The 21488-nt window shown below is 34.5% G+C and overlaps 1 protein-coding gene and 1 long non-coding RNA gene across 3 annotated transcripts in view; one reads left to right on the plus strand and one right to left on the minus strand.

Moving 5' to 3' along the window:
- The window catches only part of LOC105191225 (uncharacterized), a 54617-nt gene extending 44162 nt beyond the window's left edge, over nt 1-10455 (plus strand). For both annotated transcript variants that reach the window (XR_003114092.1, XM_025306267.1), the window contains exon 3: nt 9884-10455. Coding sequence is in view for 1 of the 2 variants with exons in the window: in XM_025306267.1 (XP_025162052.1) it covers nt 9884-9989 (106 nt within the window). In the remaining variant the exon portion in view is untranslated. The remainder of the gene's footprint in view (nt 1-9883) is intronic.
- Nucleotides 2308-3546, minus strand: LOC112590287 (uncharacterized). The gene is made up of 3 exons (XR_003114093.1): nt 3373-3546; nt 3022-3213; nt 2308-2912 (listed from the first exon to the last, which is right to left on the minus strand). It is a non-coding gene; the product is annotated as an uncharacterized LOC112590287 (long non-coding RNA).
- Nucleotides 10456-21488: the final 11033 nt, after the last annotated feature.

The raw sequence follows: 21488 nt of genomic DNA on the forward strand, positions 1-21488 counted from the left end.
TTCGTGCCTCTGCTCGTATTGTGGCCGCTTTTCGCGCAGTGCTCGGCTCAATCGCATCAATTGAGTTCGATACCGTTCCCCAGTGATGGTTTCATTCGGTTTCAACAGCTCATAATAAATAACACCGCCCTGGTCCCACCAAATACACAGCAAAACCTTCGCAGCGTGAATATTCGGCCGAGCCGACGACGTAGAAGCATGACCGGGCAGTCCCCATGATTTTGTTCTCTTTGGGTTACTGTAATGAATCCATTTTTCATCACCCGTAACGATGCGATGAAGAAAACCCTTCCTTTTTTGCCGCTGGAGCAGTTGTTCACAGGCGAAAAAACGACGCTCAACGTCTCTTGGCTTCAAATCATAAGGAATCCAAGTTCCTTGTTTTTGAATCATTCCCAACGCATGCAATCGCTTGGAAATGGCTTGGCGGGTAACTTCTAATGCTGAAGCAAGCTCTTTTTGCGTTTAGCAGGGATCCTCATCGAGCAATGCCTCCAATTCAGCGTCTTCGAAGGTTTTTGGCCTTCCTTCACGCGAACGGTCGTTAACATCGAAATCACCGTCTTTGAAGCGACTTTGAAGCGACTTGAACCAATCACGGCACGTTGTTTCACTTAGAGCAGCATCTTCGTAAACTTTTTGGAGTTCTCGATGCGCTTCAGCCGCCGTTTTCTTCGAATGAAAGGAGAAGAGCAACACTTCCCGCAAATGACGATTATTTGGCACAAAATAAGACATTTTCACACAACCAAAAGTATATGACGCAAAAACAAAATCACTAATGTGTCAAAGCGGTTTGTTTACCATATGTCTAAGCTTGGTTCATAACGTTTTGGTTATGTCACAATCGACCAGCACTTACTACTGGAGCCATCTCTTGAAAAACAGCGGGAACTTAGTTGCGCACCTAATATTATAAATCATAAAAATAATTCCTGTAGTGTAATATAAGTATAATATCCGACTCCAACATACGATGTATTAGGCGTATACAGTTTGAAATTTAGAGAGGAGGGAGAGGGAGAGAGTGTGAGAAAGAGAGTGAAAATAAAATGAAACGATATGTAAGCAGCCGGATCATGTAAAATCTAACGTACTATTTTTTTTTAAACTGTTATTGAACTTATTTTAAATTTATAAATCCTCATAAAAATTTCACAGCTCAGCATTATATAATATGTCCCTCTAAATCTTCCGAAGCATAATTTCTGTGGAATATTATTCATTGCATAAATTATTCTCTATTATGTTATACCGTATATATCAACAAGTCGAAGAATCGGAGAAATAGGAGCAAAAAGCATATTTCGGAGAATAAGAAAATATTGGCAGCGTCGCATTCACATTCATATAAGATCTATGTGTAGAAAAGAAGAATTGACAACGCAGCACACACACGTTTGTCCAAAGTCTGTGAGAAAATATATACAGGGTGTTTGATAGCTGATCATGCAGACGAAAATTGGAGATAGATTGGGTGTAGCTGAAAAGAAAAGTCATGTACCACAATGTCAAATTGCCAATAGTTATCGAGTTATTAATTAAAACATGTGAGCCAACGAGCGCGTAGAGAGCGGAAGGTGACTGCAGTAAGCACGTAGACATTTGATACAGGCAGAGTCAGCGAGTGGCGGTAGGCAAGCGCGCGTGGCGAGGAGCAACGTAAACGACAAGAGGCGAGTGCGCGCGATGAGGAGCGAGCGAGCGCGAACGACGAGGAGCGAGCGAGCGCAAGCGACAAGAGGCGAGCGAGCGCGACGAAGAGCGAGCGAGCGCGAATGACAAGGAGTTGAGCGAGCTATAAGGAAAAAGCTATAAAGAAAAAGCTCGCTCGCTCCTCGTCGCGCGCGATCGCCTCTTGTCGCTTACGTTGTTCCTCGCCGCGCGCGCTTGCCTACCGCCACTCGCTGACTCCGCCTGTATCAAATGTCTACGTTAAAGAGCCTGAAATCAAAGAGCCGCAAACTGTCTGCTAGGCAGGGGAATCTTTTTCCTCGCAAACATGGCGTCCCTTCGCGCGAAGTTCGAAACTAATATCTGAATCTCGTAAATGTATTAGTGTGATTATTCAAATAAAATTGAAATAAATTTACATAATCGTTTGAGAACGAACATAAGTTTTATTGAAAACAGTTATAATAATTATATATCATAACAATTATATTATATATTATAATAATTGTATTGAACATAATTATCTTTTAATAATTACATTATATTATTATTGCTGTTACTAAAATGTAGGTTCCCAGACAGCACATAATATTTACAAAATATTTTAGAAATATAGATCAAATATTTTATAGTTATTGTAATGTTCAACATTCTCTGCTATGAAAACAATTATAATAAATATGTAAAAATATGTCTGCAAAATATGTTTCATAAATCGATTTATAAGTCATAAGTTGTTTCATAAAAATATTAATGAAAAATGGTTTTCTTAAATATTTTTAGATATTTATTATAATCTTTTTCATATCTGAGAATCTCGGACATTACAATATTTATATAATATTTCACATCTATATCTCTAAAATATTTTGCTAACACTGTGTTCTATCTGGGTTATTGCATTCAATAGAAATTTCTTGTGACAACAATTAGACTAACATACTAAAAATAAAAACAGAATTACTTTACTCAATATCGTTGGAAGTCTCTGCTGACTAATAATAAAGTTTTATTTCATGCTTTTGCCTAACAAACGCGAGCCCATGCTGAAACTACCAAATTCTGAACCGGATTCTTTTCGTTCTTCATGACCAGTGAAAATTTTTAGTCGCATTTGAATGAATCTCTTCAGAATAGCTGTTGCAAGATTGTGACCTACAAGTATTTGAGCAGTTGCAAAAAATTATAGGAATAAGGCTTTGAGTATTTGTTTGTAAATCTTCTCTGCTGAAATGTTCCTACAATATAAGATAAGAACCATAAAACAAAATCTTATGACATAACATCTAAACATATATATTTTCTAAAGGAAACAACTATTTTATAATTTTATAATTGCATTCATACCTCAGAAAGATAAAATTCATTTCCCATAGTACTTCTGTTTAATTTTTCTAACTATTGTTGCCGCAGATGAGGAATACAAGGGCACCTCCTGAACTTTATCCCAGTACTATATTTATTTGAACAATTATTTGCACTACATACTCGTACCATGATGCAAATCAATATTTAAACACCGCAACATAACTACAAATACTGCAAAAATAATAAAGTAATTACATAATTTGAAATTATTCTTATAAATGTTTCATGCGACAGTAAATAGCCATCAAATCTCTTTAAGGAAATACAATAAAACAAGTTTGTAAAAGGTTATGTTCAAATTCCAGCAAGTTTTTTAGACAATGTATTTACATTAGAAACATGTTTCAAAAGATTTAATGTAAAATAACCTCGCAACCTTCTTATCTAGCAGACAGCTAGCGAACTGTACGATTTTTCCTCGCAAACATGACGTATTCTGACGTCATATAGTACAGCCAATCAAAAACGTGGAGGCAGTTTGCGGCTCTTTGATTTCAGGCTCTTTAGTCTACGTGCTTACTGCGGTCGCCCTCCGCTCTCTACGCGCTCGTTGGCTCACATGTTTTAATTAATAACTCGGTAACTATTGCCAATTTGACATTATGGTACATGACTTTTCTTCTCGGCTACACCCAATCTATCTCCAACTTTCGTCTGCATGATCAGCTATCAAACACCCTGTATATGAGAAAATACGAAAGGAGACAGCGCGACATGTCACTACTCACTGAACATCTTGACAATCGCTTCACCTCGCATATATATATACAGGGTGAAGAAAAAACCCCGGCACTCCTGAAAATTTCGAAAAATATACACTTTATAAAAAAATGTTTCAGACAAAGTTGCGTTGAAAAAGATCTATTTAAAGATCTTAACAATTTGACCTTAAGTGGCGTCATCAAGGTCAGTACAAGGTCACCTCGGATTTTTTAATGTATATTCCCAATTTTTTATTGCATATTCTTATAGCCCTTCTTCAGACTTTTTCAAAGCACTATGGTTTTATCCATTTTGAATAAGCTGTTTCGAAGTTATCGAGTTTTTTAAAGTAAGATATCTAGCCAACTAAGGCAAGATCGGAGGATGATCCAGCCAACTAAGGCAAGGTCGTAGGATGATCCGGCCAACTAAGGCAAGATCAGAGGATGATCCGGCCAACTAAGACAAGGTCGGAGTGATCGAGCCAACTAAGACAAGATCGGAGGATGATTTAGCCAACTCGTAAAAATAATTGCGCGATTAACTTCCAGGCGTTGGCTCCTATTGGCTTGTCTTAATTTTGTTGATTCATTTATTTCAGTTATTTATTTGAACTATTCTGCTGTTCGATGTTTATTTCTTCCATTTACTCATTTAATACTCATTACAGTTTAGTGAGTCGCAAACTCGACTGAAATTCCTCTATTTTTTTTTAAATTATTAAGAAACAGTTTGAAGCTAGTTGTAAGCTGACTTAATTGCACTTCATTCTGTGCTCATTATTATTCTTCAGCATTGTCTTTAGAATAACTTTGAATTGATCCAAATATTAATTTAGTCGATTAGACTAAATCTTACCACTTCTGCTTGTCAATATGGCAAGTCTTTCAGAACGAGAACGCATATCTCTTTTGATGATGAGAGGATGGGATGATCGACTAAGGTCGTATAATGATGTGAAGCGGCTTTTTAATGAAACTTTTCGTAATCAGAGTAATGCCATTTCAAAATCTACCGTTGAAAGAACGGTAAGGAGTTTTCAGGAAACTGGAAGTGTGAAAAATCGTGCAATACCAGGTAGGCCAGTATCAGCAACAAGTGTAGAAAAATCATTAGATGTTCTACAATCCTTTATCGAAAATCCGCATGATTCGACCCGCAAAGTAGGACAGCAACATGAAATAGATCAAATGTCTGTGCTTAAAATATTGAAAATGAATAAATTTCATCCTTATAAGATCCATCTTGTACAAGAGCTAAATGAAGATGATTTCGATAGGCGCATTGAATTTTGTGATTCGATGATGGAAAAAATAACCGAAGATCCTAATTATCTATCAAATGTAGTATTTTCAGATGAGAACATTTCAGTTAAATGGCCACGTTAACCGACACAATTGTAGATTTTGGTCAGATACAAATCTTCACTGGATTGAAGAAACACACACGCAGTATCCACAAAAAGTGAAGTGAGGCGAGGGGACTCACCTAAAACAATCACCCCGATGGTGAGAGGCGAAGGGACTCACCTAAAACAAGCACCCCGATGGTGAGAGGCGAGGGGACTCACCTAAAACAAGCACCCCAAAGGGAATAGAAAACTACTACGTCCTCGTCGTTGTTCCTGTGTAACGCTAAAAGTAGTTTCTCGGAAAAATTCAACGCTATCTATCACGAATGAAAAAAATTGTTTCAATAAAAATTTCACGTACAATCTAATTCTGCAATGAAAAATGTGAGTCCCCATTTGAGATTTGAACGTTATCACCCACCCTACCCCAAGAGGATGGGGAGGGAAATAACTTTTATTACGTTCTTTAAAAATATTTAACAGGTATTTTTTATTTCTCAATCCAATGATCATTTCTGGAGAATTGCGGAAAATATAATTTTTTGCGATTACAGCGCCATCTATCACGAATAAAAAAAAAAGTTTCGGATAAAATTTACGTATTTTGTGGCGTAGAATCCGTATCTGCAATAAAAAATGGGGGTTTCCATTTAAGATTTCAAAGTTGCCCCCAACCCCCACCCCCAGGGGGTGGGGTGGGAGGTCGAGTTTGGTATCATTGGATGTCCCCCTTCGAGACTAACAACTTTCATTAACCACTTTTTTTTATCCAATGCATAGTTCTCGAGATATTTCAATGTCTTCAGATAAATCGTGCACCCTGTATAATATATATAGTAATACCTACAGTAATATAAGTACAGTAATATAAGTCATAAATACAGTAATATAAGTCATAATAATTACACACACTCTCTCTCTTTCATTTTGTACACTGTTATTGTAATTTATTATGAGAAAAAATATATTATCACAATACAACTACAAATAAGATTACTACAATGAGATTCTACAAAAGATTCTGCAAAGTTTTGATGTAGAAAAGAAATATTGTTCCTTCAATAAGTTTAACATATAAGCAGCTAAATATGGCTAATTCTGTTACATTGCCCAAGATTCAAATAGAGGAGACAGCAATAATGAATCCACACTGGTATTTATCGCCCTCTAATCTCACATAACAATAACATGATGAGACTTACATGTCAGCGGATTTATTAATTATCTTAGCTAAAGAAAATCTGAAATAAGATGATGCAGTACGCGCCGTCAGTTGTCTGCGATTGTTATCGTAGATGGTACAGAGAGACACCAGTCACACATGATGCTCGTTTTAACGCTGAAAAATTGTCCGTCACATTTTTCACTTATATCTCTGCAACCAGTAGAGATATCGACATCAGTAGCAAAGCATTACATTGCACGTATTCTGTTTTCCATGGATTAGTAGTTTATAAGGGTAAGAATAATGAGCATTCGTTAATTAGCGTGGAAATGCATAGGCTTTGCCTCGTGCTGCTATCTTAATCCATAATTCGAATACTCATTATTCGTGTCATTAGAAAAAGAAATTTAAGAGTCACCGCCAGATAAGCAGGGTGAATAAGAACAAACATAAACTTGTGCTCGCGCAAGAAAACAAAAAGAAGATGAACAGTTTTAACATGGTTTCACATGTGAATTCATATATGCGGTTATCAAACCATACATTTTATTTGTTTTAATCTTTTCGGAAACCAAAACATGTAAATAAATAAAAAGTAAAACTTGGAATGAAAAGAACCTGTTTTTTTTCAGTATGTGTGCGTGTGTGTGTGTGTGTATATGTATGTTTGCACAATCTGTGTGATGTAACAATCTGAATATTAGTACAGTAAAAAAGTTGCGAATATTATATGAAGAATGTTGTGTACATGATAATAATAAGTGATAATAGAATATATGAAATACACATATATATTATTGACATATAAGCATTTTGATTAATTCAGCATTCAACTTATTAATTTATTATCTCACAATAGTGATGCGAATTTGGTGACGAGCTTGCACGAGAATTTCTCTCGCCATGCACGCACAGCCAGCTCGGTTCGATGTGAGCCACGCGGACGCGATCGGCAATCGTCGGCGCGCCGAGCGAGAGAGAATATCATTCTCTCCTTCTCGCTCTCGTTCTCGCTCAGCAAGCGAGCCTAATTCTTTCTCTATAACCTGAATCGCTGGTGCGACTGTCTCTCTCCTCTCTTCTCTATGACAATACTGAAAAGTTTTCTCTACTCGGCACGCCGAAATTATTATGTATAATACTTTATTATTAATATTATTATTTGTGATATTTATTATTTGTAATTTTATTTGTAATTATATAATAATGCTATAAATAATACAAATTTTTACAAATAAAATTTGTAAAAATTTGTATCATTTGTAATATTATTTCCAATAGTATTAATAATATTCAACATCAAGAAAATGAAATATATATTATTAATTATGTTGCGGAGGCGGGCAGGTTTACAGGTTTGACTATTGAATTGTTTAATATTTTAAGAATAATTTTAAGTTGTACAAGGATTGTTGTAAAAGAACATTTGAAGTTGTAAAAGAATCAAAAAGTACGAAATGAAACCACCTTGCTTTTATTACAATACCCTCTAAATTAACAAATATTCTTCATACAGTATAAAATAATCTCAAAAAACAATTATAACCGTGAAATTTTCTATAAATTTTCTATCTGCGTGAAAAAAAAATGCATAAAATATATCTGTTTCATCGCTCTAAATGAAAAAACTCTCAGAACAATGTCATAGTTGTTCAGTGCAATACTCAATAAAAATATAATATTTGTATGGTTGAAGAATATTTGTTAACTTAGAGGATATTGAAATAAAAGCAAGGAGGTTTCATTTCTTATTTCTTGATTCTGTTACAATATTCTTTTATATTTCATATTACATCCTTGTACAGGATGATGCATCAACATACAGCTCAGTACGACGGGTTGCCAGTTGCTAGGAGCGTCAGTAATATCATCAATGTCGATAATAGCAGGCATGTCGGTATAGTCATTCGCGTACCTGTGAAACGAAATTGTGTACTAGTCGTCAATGGTTTGGCATAATAAGATTAAAAACATAATATTTTATAAATATTTTATAAATATTATGTTTTTAATCTTATTATGCCAAACCATTGACGACTAGTACACAATTTCGTTTCACAGGTACGCGAGTGACTATACCGACATGCTTGCTATTATCGACATTGATGATATCATATATTATATACAGATGTTTCTGAAGTAAGTTTATTTGTGGCTGTATATCAATTTACAAAATAGGCAATCAATCCTTGTAAAGAATTATATTTTTCACCTTGTGCACTGTCATTTTAATGTGCTAGGAGAGGAAATATATTACTGTACAAATACAAATGAGATTCTGCAAATAAGTTTTGGTACAATAAAGAAATGTTGCTTTTTCAATAACATATTTGTAGTTAAAGTAAAAGTGCCGATACTCGGATATATACCTAAACTTGGAAATTCTTATTATTTTGATTTTTAAACATGAATACTTAAATTTTCGATCATAATTAATATATATACATACATTTAATATATATATATGTATTCTATGTTGAAAATTTAAATATTTGCATTAGAACAAAATAATGAGAATGTGCAAGTTTAACGTCCTATGACATATATATATATATATATAAATTATAAATTAAATTAACTCTATATATATATGTATGTTGCTAATTTAATTTAAGCGTAATTTTATTGAAGACACCACATGTGAGGTTGTGATTGGTACGTGCGACATACGTGCGACATACGACAATGTCTTCCGACTGATTGTAAACACGGCTTGATGAGCGTGCAATCGAGAGAATCAAGATACGAGAGAGTTTCAACCACTAATCTTTTTATTAGCTGCACTGATTGAAAAATCCTTTTGCATAATGAAAGTATTTATAATAATGAAGTCTGGAAAGCAGAGTTTTATGTAAAATTCGACAAAAAATTTAACAACTACAGTTTCATTGTCATAATTTAGTTACGCATGAAAGAAACAAGGATAGTACGATTGTGTCTGCCTGCAGCTCCATCGATTACGATTATGCGGAACTAATCTTCTGTTCTGTTTTACCCCAAAATGTAGGAAAAATATTCCGCATACACACACATCCAAACCATTTTTTCATAAACACTATTCTTTTTACACTGATCTCTGAGCTCATTTCTATTACTTTAGTATTATTCTTTCATATCATGGCTAGTACGGAAGCAAAAGCTTTTGCTGGTTGGATAAACTGCAGAACTTTTATAATTAATAAGTAAAGTTACGAGCTAATGCAGAACATGATAACGAAAACTGTAATTTTTTAATTTTTCATTAAATTTTATATAAAACTCTGCTTTCCGCACTTCGTTATTATAAGTACTTTCGCTGTACAAAAGGATTTTTCAATCTGTATAGCTAATAAAAAGAATAGTGTTTAAGAAAATTAAGTCAATTTGTCGGTAAAACAGACGACTCCAGGATCCCCTTAAACCAATATTTCACTACGGCGAATATTGTTGTTTAGAGAATTTCTACAATGTCCGAAGGGAGTGATAAGGACTTTGAAAATGCGCTAAGCGATCAATTGACATATCTGAACAATATTCGCCGTATGATAAAGGAAAGCAACTTGGCCGAAACGATTCACATGATGAATCCGTCCGCAGTTGGTGACCAACCGAGCACAAAACTATCTTAAAATTGTTATTTTTAGAGTTACCGACAGGAATGATTTCATTCAGTTTCTCGCACACTTTTCACTAGTCAGAGTTGTCCACTACGTTCAATGCATTCAGCTCGTTCATGCCTACGCGTACTAAAAGTAGCACATACGAATTAAATAGTATTCTTGCGGACGTCGTTGCCGAAATTACTATAAGAGGCTCGAATTTCGGAATCGGAATAGAGAGTGAACAATACTTTTATGTGCACAACGTCACCATGCGAATTAAAAAGATTGGAGATGTGAAGACTGAGAAACAAGAAAAAGGTAATCCCAAATGTTTAATGCAGTTAACAAATGATTATCTTGAAGTAGAGTGGGACACACTGACTTCCGAATTAATCCATAACATCCAAAACATCGTAGCTGAAATTATCCAGACTATCACGAATAAGATTTACACCAGTTTCCCAATTCATACATTAATGACTCGCTAAAATATTTTATTGTTTTGTTTTTATCGTCGTGACTATAAGACTAATTATTTTATAATGAGTGTTACTCGCTAGCACAATCAGTTGCGCATCACTTATTTTGTTACGAAAATTCGTATACGCTGCTTTGAGAAATAGCTTTTTCTTCCGATCGAGATCAAGTGCAAACGAGTGCTCGCGGGTTTGCGATTGTAACAGAATTCGCATGATAGTACACGGTGCACATAGTGTCTCTTTATTATACTTTCATCCGATCGATAAAAGTATGATAAAAATACCTACATTTTTTGCGTTTCCTCGTCATATTTGCAACGTTAGATATCTCGTATACTATCACTTCGACTTTCATCATAATCGATCAAACTCGCAAGTTGCTACTCGCAAGCATCATCATTTTGCACTACCGACCATATTGGAAATAACATATGTAGATCTTTTCTAGACCTAAAGGTCCTAGACCTTACGCAAATACGATTGTAGAGTTGGAATTGATACAATTCGGACAATTTTTTTTCGAAGTATTTTACAACATCTGATAGTTCAATAAAATAAGTTATTTTTTAGTAATCCGAAAATAAATTCCTTCATTGAAGTATCAACTGTATCTTCGGTATCCAGAACAATTTTGTCCTAACTGTAAAATAAATTCGAATATATAATTATCCAGAAAGTATGTATATACTTGAGAATTCCTAGAAAGAAAAGAATACGTGCAATAGGTGGAATATTTGTTTTCTTCGTTATGGAAAAAAAATTCATGTTAATGCGTTTGCGATATTAATATTTTCCTCCTCGTGTAAATAACTGCGCTTAGATTACACAAATTTATTTGTAATTCCAACAAACACAATAAAGAGTTATGCACGTAATAAGTGAAATTTGAAATAATATATTAATTATACCTAACCTCCTCTACTTCTTCTTCTTTTCGACAGCGTGAAAATTCAACGATAGTAAAGGAAATATTCATCATTTTTAGATATTTTTTTCTCTCAATACATTATCGCTTAATCTTTTAAAATAATATCTAGCAGTACTCACTGATCTATTGTTATTGATCTTCCTCAGAACGCAAATGATCGTCCCATTATCAATTTAAAAATTAAAAACTGTATTTTATATTTTGATTTCGCAATGTATGTTCTCTCCAAGTAGCTACTTTAGCTAAAATTATAAAATTTTGTGAGAACTTTTGACATGTATATACAAGTTCCAAGTTCAAGAAGGACACAATGTGCGCTATTTTCCTGTTTGTACTTTTGATGAGTACGATGACCATGATAAGGTTTGACCACGATCTAAGGATCACGTGTAAGTAATCGTGCGGTCATCCCGCAAAGCCGAACGTTTTTTCGAACAGCTGACATTTGTATCTCCGTTTTAATCTTGCCAATGGAATCCATTTTTAATATTCTAAGAGTGATTCACGTAATCTGAGATGTTTGTCGAGTCGACTCGCTACTCTCCGACGAATCGCGTGTTTTTCGAAACTGACATGTACGAGAAAAAAGATATCGCGAATATATATGTATTTTGTCCTTAATACCACAACTGCACATTTTTAATCACAGCCAGGGCGATATAGGGAAATATATAAAGCGCAATATAGAATCGTTAAAGTCTTACTTGATGGATAGTGTTTTTCCTTTGGATACTCGTTGACTTTGTTGCTAATGATATTTGAACTCCGAGTACGATAAGTGCAACTAACTTTGCATCGTGATCGTTACCACACAGTTTATCGACCGTTTATCGACAGGAGTTGAGCCTCATTGAATTAAAAAAGAATTTAAAAAAGTGAAGAAAGTGAATTTAAAAAAGTGAAACTGAGAAATAAATATTACGTAATTAAGCAGAATAAATGAGAGTAATAGTTAAAGAGATAGATAATACAATATATTTTCTGGTTTCGCATAGTATTTTAATTGATTTTTTACGTTGAAATATTCGATAGAAATTACAGACTAGAAAGGACGATACAAAAATATTGAAAAGTCTTATATGCTGTATTTCATTCATGTTTCTACAAAAGATCGCACAAGTATGAATCGACTAGAAACGCAATATAAACTTATACGCAGTCTAAACTAGTTATTAACTTTTTACTAACAAACCCAAATTTATTATTATGGGTAGCTCAAATGGTATATATCTACAGTCTAATGACTGGGTACCGTTATATTATTTGGCCATCTAAATTCGAAATTTTCACAGTCATGTCTGAATTTACATAGCACTTTTGCTCATATGGAATATCAGGTATATCCTTCTGCTTCTCCTACTCAATAGCTGCATTGGTTTTTTAGTCATGGCATCAAATTTATACTGGTTCAAATTCTTCGCGTTTAATCACTACCGTGTCCGTCCACAAAAAGCTGGACTGACAAGGAAGGTTAAGAAACGCAGAAATTCAGTCTAATTTATTTAAAACTTGTGTTCCACTCGTCCACGATATTAATTATTAAATGTGTCTTTAATTTAAAGAAGTATGTTCCTTCTTCATGATTGTGCCATATCCGGATCTCGCACGTTGGTAATCTCTCTCTTTCAATATATTAGGGACTTGAATAAGTTCTCTCTGTTTCCCGATAGAAAGTGTTATCTTAGCCTTTTTGCATCGGGCAATACTACAGCCAGCTTCATCGTGAAGCTCCACCATTAGGCTCGAAGTGACAGTATATGTTATTCCGCCGAAGCGCAACATATTTTTTCATAGCGTTAAACATGTCGAATTTCGTGCCAAAAAAAGAGTATTTGCGGAGAATTTTACTGCATTACTTCTTTCAAAAAAAATCTGCAGCTAAAGCACATAGAATTCTTGTGGAGACTTACGGCGACCATGCTCTGTCGGAAACAACATGCAGAGATTGGTTTAGACGCTTTAAAATTAATGATTTTGATCTTGAAGATAAAGAACGCTCTAGCGCACTGAAAAAGTTTGAAGATGAAGAATTGGAAGCATTACTCGATGAAGATCTATGTCAAACGCAAAATGAACTTGCAGAATCATTAGGAGTTGATCACACAACAGTTGCCAAACGTTTAAAAGCATTAAGAATGATTCAAAAGCAAGGAAATTGGGTGCCGTACGAATTGAAGCCGAGAGACATCGAACGACGTTTTGTTCCAAGCTTATATTCTTGAGACCAAGTAGAGTGACAAAGTCTAGTACCATTTTTTCTTCTGATAGTTAGCGAGATATCGTAAGTTAAATATTAAAAAAAGTTACCAAGTTCTCCTTAAACATCTCAAAAAATACTAAGCAATAGAAAAATGTTTCAGACAAAAGTTGTTAAAATTAATTATTAGAGAAAGATAATATAATTAATTATTAGAAAAATTGAGGTTTCCATTTACGAAAAATAATGATCAGTGAATATCTCGAAAGTAGCGCAATCTATAAACAAAATGATATAGTTGTTACATGTTCCCTTTGTAACCATACAATTTTTGTCTGAAACATTTTTCCTAAAATATCGCGTTTACAACAAAATCGAGTGGTGCGGGTGATTTGTGACACCTTGTATATTATTTGTTAGCAAATTTTGCATAAAAAGAACACGTTCAACTATTAAACCAAAAATATTTCTAAATCGAAAATCTGAACTGTCTTTAGCTAATTTAACTAATACACGAATTTGCAATAGCATCAAAGTTTACGCAAAGGCTTTCCGGGCTATTCGATTATTGAATGATAAATCCTCGAATATGAACATATTCCGCGAGGAACTAGAGAAAAACTAACGACGGCATCGTGTTGAGCAGATAAAAATCCTATAGAAATTATTTGTTTTATTCGTTCCCCACGATGGGCCAAAATCAACACTTTGTTCTTTACGTTCTTTTCCTACTTTTTCGGCGGAAAGCCAAAAAAATTTAACCAGAATTTTTTCCGGACATTTTCATAATAATTTTCTTTCCTTTCCCTATAAAGGAACGTATAACCAGTAAGAATAAAGTACAGTAACAATAAATAATAATCCTCTAAAAAAAAAGACTAAATAATCTGTGTTTAGAAAAAGAAATTTATATTAAAATCAATAAAATTTGTATTATAAATATAACATATAATTCCTCTAACTTTAGGAATGATGTGTTTATAATACTTTCCTCTTATTTTTAGCAAAATCCTCTTGAGACACCATATAAGAATAAAATCCTCTAAAATTTAAATGATTCCGCTTGTTCTGAAGTTACATGTTTCGGATATATACTTTTTTTCAAAGCTCTGTTTCTAAACCTCACACAGCCGCAAAGGGAATTTCCCACTGAAAGGCAGTCGCTTACAGCGACGTGCTAATATTGCCGGCATCGAATGTCCGCTATTTCAAAGGATACCTGAAGACGTATTTTCCATTTTTCCAAGTCGGTGCTCAGCACGACGCGAAAAGTCGTGCCGCGTGAGTAAGCTACTCGAATAAAGTCAGGAACAGCTGCATTCAACGCGCGCGAGAACTGCATTGAAAAGCGAACTGCCTTTCCGCGGCAAAAAGCCGAGCCGACGCTACTCGCGATGAATGAATTATCTCGAGATTCGGTGGTCACGTGTCTAACGTTTTATTATGTCACTCTCAAAGTACAAATTTATAAGTTTGTACATTCACGCGTATCTTAAATAACTTTCGTTTTCTCAGTCATCTCGATAAAAAATTAATTAAATGACGTGATTTAAAATGACGAAAAATGTGGAAGAAAACTTCAGGTTATACGTATCAAAATAACACATTCGGATTTGCAGTGAGGACATTATAAATTTGAATGTGTTAATTTAATGTGCATATACGTGTGATTGAAGCTTTCTTCACACGTTTCTTGTGGTCTTAAATCACGTTATTTAACTCATTCAGATATTGCTCAACACGTTTAAAGATATTAAATAGTACGTTTCAAGATGATAAGAACGTTGTAAAGTTTCATCAAATTACACGCTTACACGTATTAAAACAACACACTCGGATCTGCAGCGACGGCGCAAACCGACGCTCATAGTATCCGCCGAAGTATTTTCTGCACTTACAAGGGAACGGTCAGGGACGTCCCTCACCGATTTGAATGGGCATTGGATAAGTTGTGGAGGATAAAAAAATATTAGACACGTATCTTTTTATATGTGCTTATCTCGAGGTTTAGGGGTTGAAATCACCCTTTGAAAAAAACGGATTTTTTCGTTTTTATCAAATATCTTCTAAAATATGAGAGATATGAAAACATAGTAAATGCAAGAATTTTACAGTATTTGATGCTCTTTGAACCTGTCAATTCAAATGTTTCAAAATATCAAATTTACTCTCCCCGCTCCCCCCCCCACTCATTATTTTCGCAAATTTCAAAAATTTTGTAAGAACAAAAATTAAAGAGCATTAAATTCCGAGTCCAACCATATATAATAATGTTACTTTCCGAGATATGGACTTTTCAAAAAATAAATGGAAATGTCCGTATATACCCGTAACACGCTATGCACAGCGCCTACCTCACTCGATAATATACGCAACACGTCCTCTTCGAATTTCTTTCGAATAATAGGCGATTAATACCGATACGGAGAATATGTAATCGTGAAACATTTCAATATATAATAACATTATTAATAACAATCATAGATTTATACACAACAATATTTCTATGCTTTGTCTTTATAAAAAGATATATGTATACGCTCTATGAAAGTTAGATTTTATGTATGATAAGTTTGTGTGTCTATTTTTGTGGTGGTTGACGTAAGTACTACGACGGAAGTGATACATAAATTGCAAAATCAATCATGTTTATTAACACGTTCACTGTCGGACTGAAAATTTGAATTTCGTGTGGTGACTAAAGTTATTTTTTCTTTTATTTATTTTTAGTCGTTTTTTTGCACGATTGAACTGGCATTGAACTGAGTCTTTTCGAGGGTCCTGGTTTGTCACTCATAATAAAAACCAATCGCATAAACGGCCGTTTGGTGGGGGTCGCAACACGCGATATCGCGCGACAGTGAACGTGTTAACGCGGCGTTTCCATCGAATCTATGACTCGTGAAAAACGTCGCATTCATGAAATCATATGTGATTATATAATTATATCTATTGCATAATTATATCTAATAGTATGATATTGATAACATAATTATTTTCACGCACACGCATCACATATACACATACACATCTACAATCGTGTAAGTGTTGTGCCGTCGTATTATTGTCATATCTTTTTTCCATCCTGTTTACTTTCGATTTTGTCATAGTTCTAATAATAGATAAATATCAAGTGTCGTAGACGTTACAGTTGTGTGAGCTACTTAAAATGCTGGAAAGCAGCCACTTTGTGCGACGCAAATCATGAGTAAGCGTAATATGTAGAGATACATTTCATATACAGGATGTTATAAAAGTCCCGGAAGAGCAGAATAACTCGAAAAATATGAGTCCTAGAAAAAATGCGCAGTATTGGATTTTTATGATTTTTTCCTCTCTATCTGACGATGACTTTGGATTTGACCTTGACAATGATCTTGAAGATCATTTCAAGGTCAGGTCAATTTTTTTAAATAGGACCCCATACTTTTGACCCCAGAAATGAAAAGAACAGAAAATTTTACGTTCGAATATGACCTTGAACACTGCCAAATATGACCGCTGAAGGTCACATAAAGGTCTAAGCTTGTTTTAGGCTGAAAACGCGAATATCATCGAAAAGAATAAGAATGTAGAGGTCAAGGAGGGACATTCAGCGGTAACCTTGCCCTTATTCTCAAGGTCATGAATTAAGATTATTATTAAGGTCAAACCGGACTTTTTTAGGACTGAAAATCCATACTTTTGACCTAAAAGTGTCAAGATTGAAAAAATCCGTTTTTTTCAAGGGGTGATTTCAACCCCTAAACCTCGAGATAAGCACATATAAAAAAATACGTGTCTAATATTTTTTTATCCTCTACAACATATCCAATGCACATTCAAATCGGTGAGGGACGCCCCCGACCGTTCCCTTGTGAGTCCTTTTTCTACACGTTTCTAATCGTCTTGAAGCACGTCATTTAATCGTTTGGACATTATTTAAGCATGTTAAATGACATGATTCAAACAATGTGAAACATATAAAGAGAGATTCTGTCAATTACTCGTTTATGCATGTTAAATTAACATATTCAGATTTGCAGTGCGGGACAGGTATATTTTTTATATTTAGACATTTTCTCGCTCAGAGTATTATTATCCCTCGTGAAAATCTACCACACTGAGAAAAATGGTTTTGTTGGATTAACAAAAAACTGCAGCAAATGGCTCATTAATGTGGAACAGCAAATAACTTCATTGTGGTAACAAACGATTCGTTACTTATAATTTGTTGCTCTAACAATTTTACAATGGCAACAAATGGTATTATTATGTCAATCCAATAAGTCACAAATTTTTTATTTGTTGGCAGTACAGAAATGAGCAAAGGTTAGAAATTATGTATAAGCAAATCGATTGTATTCATTCTTGCTCACCAAGATATAATATAAAGCAAAATATGTAAAATACTTGAGGAAAGAATATATGAAATGCTACACTAATGCGTACCATCATTACCAGATAATTCAAATATAGCTCCGTTACATCCAATAAAACATTGCTGAAGATGAGTTAACAAAATAATAATTATGTGTATGTTTTGCAAGAATTCGGAAAAAAATAGAGGAACGCATTATTACATCAATCTTTATTTTTAGCGCAACATATTACAGAAAATTAATAAATTGTTAAATAAGATTAAGTAAGGTTAACAAGAAAGAAGAGAGTGAAAAGAAAAGTCAAGTACTATTTTGCAAAAATTACAATAATTATTATGTTATTAATGATTGGAAATGACCAAGTCTAGAAGCCCTCCTAAATTAGATATATTTAGAAGTACATCCAACAAATATATATGATTTGCATTACCAGCGATGTATGCTTGTTAAAATTACAAATAACAAAAAATGATTTGTTGCGGTAACTAGTTGATTTGTTCCCCGTACAATTATCAAACAGCAAACGTTCAGTTGTTACGGCAACACAAGTTTTTTTCTCAGTGCAAACAGAACTTACCGATGTAGACGCGAATCGATCCTTCCCATTGTTAACCTTTCAAAAACTGACGTCATCAATTTTCCAACATAACGCGACGTTGACATGAGAGCCAATGTTATAATTATAATTTTAACCGATAAATTATTTCCTTCTAAATGGTCGCCCCGACGGATAACACTCGCGAAAGGCGATACTTTGCAAGGATATAGCGAGAACATTTGTCATATGTTTCCATATTTATTATTGTTCTCTTAATGTCGGAGGGTGATAATTGCGTAAAACGTGATTTCGAGAATGCTTTCAAAGTGCACTTGCATATTTAGTATTATCATTCTTTTGTTAAGTGCTGTACCTCAATGATAAACAACAAAGCCACTTGTGATTTACATTCTATTGACCCATGATATTTTGCATTTATACCCAAAAAATGTATTCTTTTATTTATAAAGTTTATTTATAAAGTTCTTTTATTTATAAAGTGATTTTTCCCATAGTCTCATATTCTAAGAGAAGTCTCTTACAGGAAGTGAATTCCTCTTTCGATAAAGCGATTAAAGTGTATCAATAATTCATTTAAATTTTATTAGATATTATCTTAACTGTTTTCCTATTATTTCAAGAGGATTTCCTCTTATCTCGATTAATTTTCCTCTTATATGAAGAGAAAAGAATATAGTTAACTTGAATGTCGGCTTCTTTTATTCAGTCATGCTCTATCTTCAGACATAAACGAAAAGATAACCTTATGGGCTCATATGTCCATGGGTTAGAATATTTGAAACGGCTTTTAGAAAAAATATATATGTTGCTGTAACATATGACAAAGATAATTTAATATTTGGTCAAATATGGTTTATAATCTATTGCAAGAAGTTGAATATATAATATATTCTTTCTTTTAACTATGTTTTATACAATTGGTTATAATGAACATCTTTGTAGCTGAAACCATAACAAAACTGATTAGAAATGTATTTGTTATAATGATTTTATTTCATTCATGCCTACTTATTGTAGAACTGGAGCCTGAAGTGCATCTATATATATATTACTTTTCGCTATATATTATAATAATTTTTCAAATTAATCAGTAAGAATAAAGTATAGTAAGAATAAATAGTAATCTGCTTAAAAAAATATTAAACAATCTGTGTATAAGAGAAAATTTATATTAAAATCAATAAGATTTGCATCATATATATCAGATGTAGTAAAAAGAAATCCATTATTTTTGCATGAAATTGAAGGCTTTAATTACCATAGTTAGAATGATCCGAGTTAGGTCAAATATGCGCCGTTTTGTTCGATAACTTGCCATTTTGAAGGTAATTTTATTATGCCTCTCTCATAGAAGCTCTCGTCCCTATTGGCAAACAATTGAGACAGTCGATTTTCACAAGCCTCTCTTGAAGCGAATTTTTCACCAGCAAAATTGTTCGCCATGGACAGGAACAGATGGTAATCACTTGGTGCCAGGTCCGGACTATAAGGTGGATGCATAAGAACCTCCCAACCAAGCTCCCGGAGCTTCTGGCGAGTCACTATCGATGTGTGTGGCCTGGCATTGTCCTGATGGAACACAATTCCTCTCCTATTGGCCAAAGCTGGCCGCTTCTGGGCGATTGCTTCCTTCAGACGGTCCAATTGTTGACAGTACAGTTCCGAGTTAAGAGTTTTGCCGTAGGGGAGCAGCTCATAGTAGATAATTCCCTGTCAATCCCACCAAACACACAGCAAAACCTTCCTGGCCGTCAATCCCGGCTTGGCCACCGTTTCCGCCGGCTCACCGCGATTCGACCACGACCGTTTTCGCTTGACGTTGTCGTAAGTGATCCACTTTTCATCACCAGTGACCAACCGCTTCAGAAATGGGTCGATTTTGTTGCGATTCAGCAGCGATTCGCAGATGGAAATTCGGTCCATGAGGTTTTTTTTCGTTAACTCGTGTGGCACCCATACATCGAGCTTCTTTTTGTATCCAGCCTTATTCAAATGGTTCCAAACGGTTTTTTTTTGCAATTTTTAGCTCTTGGGCAATCGAAACAGTGCTTACATAACGGTCGGACTCGACAATGTCCATGATTTTATCGATATTTTCGACAATTGGCCTTCCAGTGCGTGGTGCATCTTTGACATCGAAATTACCGGAACGGAATCGACGAAACCAAAATTGCGCGTGATTGGCTGTTACAGTATCAGGACCATAAACACTATTCACATTTTCAGCCGCCTGGCTTGCGTTTTCGCTTTTATCGAAGAAAAACTGTAAAATATAGCGTACTTTCTCTTTGCTAGTGTCCATCTTTGACGCGCGCTCAAAGAAAACTGAGTCAACTAATTACAAAACTGTCAGAAAAGTTTTTTTAGTACGAAATCTCATCTTTCTAACGCCATCTAGTGGAACCCGATCGGACTTATATAACGCGAGATACAGATAACTAAAGCCATATATTGGAAAAATAATGGATTTCTTTTTACTACACCTGATATAACATATAATTCCTCTAACTTTAAGAATAATGTGTTTATAATATTTTCCTCTTAATTTTAAAGGAATCTTCTTGAGGCCATATATAAGAATAAAATCCTCTAAAATTTAAATGATTCCGCTTGTTCCGAAATTACTTTTTTTGGGTATAAAATATGAATCTTGACACGTCAGGTATGTTAGCAAAAGTTATGTAAACAAGAGCAGAGCGAGACAATTTTTAGTTATTAAAGATTAAATTAAAAGTCACGGTTATAGCATTGCTGATTGACTGTCAGATTCAAACGTCAAAATCGCACGGCACTTCGGCATCCTGTTAAATTGGAATTCGACCAGGAACCTTTTCTCAGGCCATAATGCATACTTTTCTTGCGCTCCTTGCTATTACGAGCATCTTTGACACGCCAGGACCATTCGAGTCACCTACAACGATATGTAAGCCTGCGATCGTTGTGCGAAATAATTTTCTCAAGCAAGAGTGAACACTCGTACCTCTGGTGCTCTTTTGCAAATAGAATGTTATCCTATGACAGATACACGTGATCTCATTTATCGAGTTGATTTTTCTTCTCATAAGAAACGCGTGCTTACCGAAACAATGACGTAGGAAATTACGTTCTCTATCATCATTTCGG

This window comes from Harpegnathos saltator, unplaced genomic scaffold (genome assembly GCF_003227715.2).
Source record: "Harpegnathos saltator strain DR-91 unplaced genomic scaffold, Hsal_v8.6 scaffold124, whole genome shotgun sequence".
Taxonomy (NCBI): domain Eukaryota; kingdom Metazoa; phylum Arthropoda; class Insecta; order Hymenoptera; family Formicidae; genus Harpegnathos; species Harpegnathos saltator.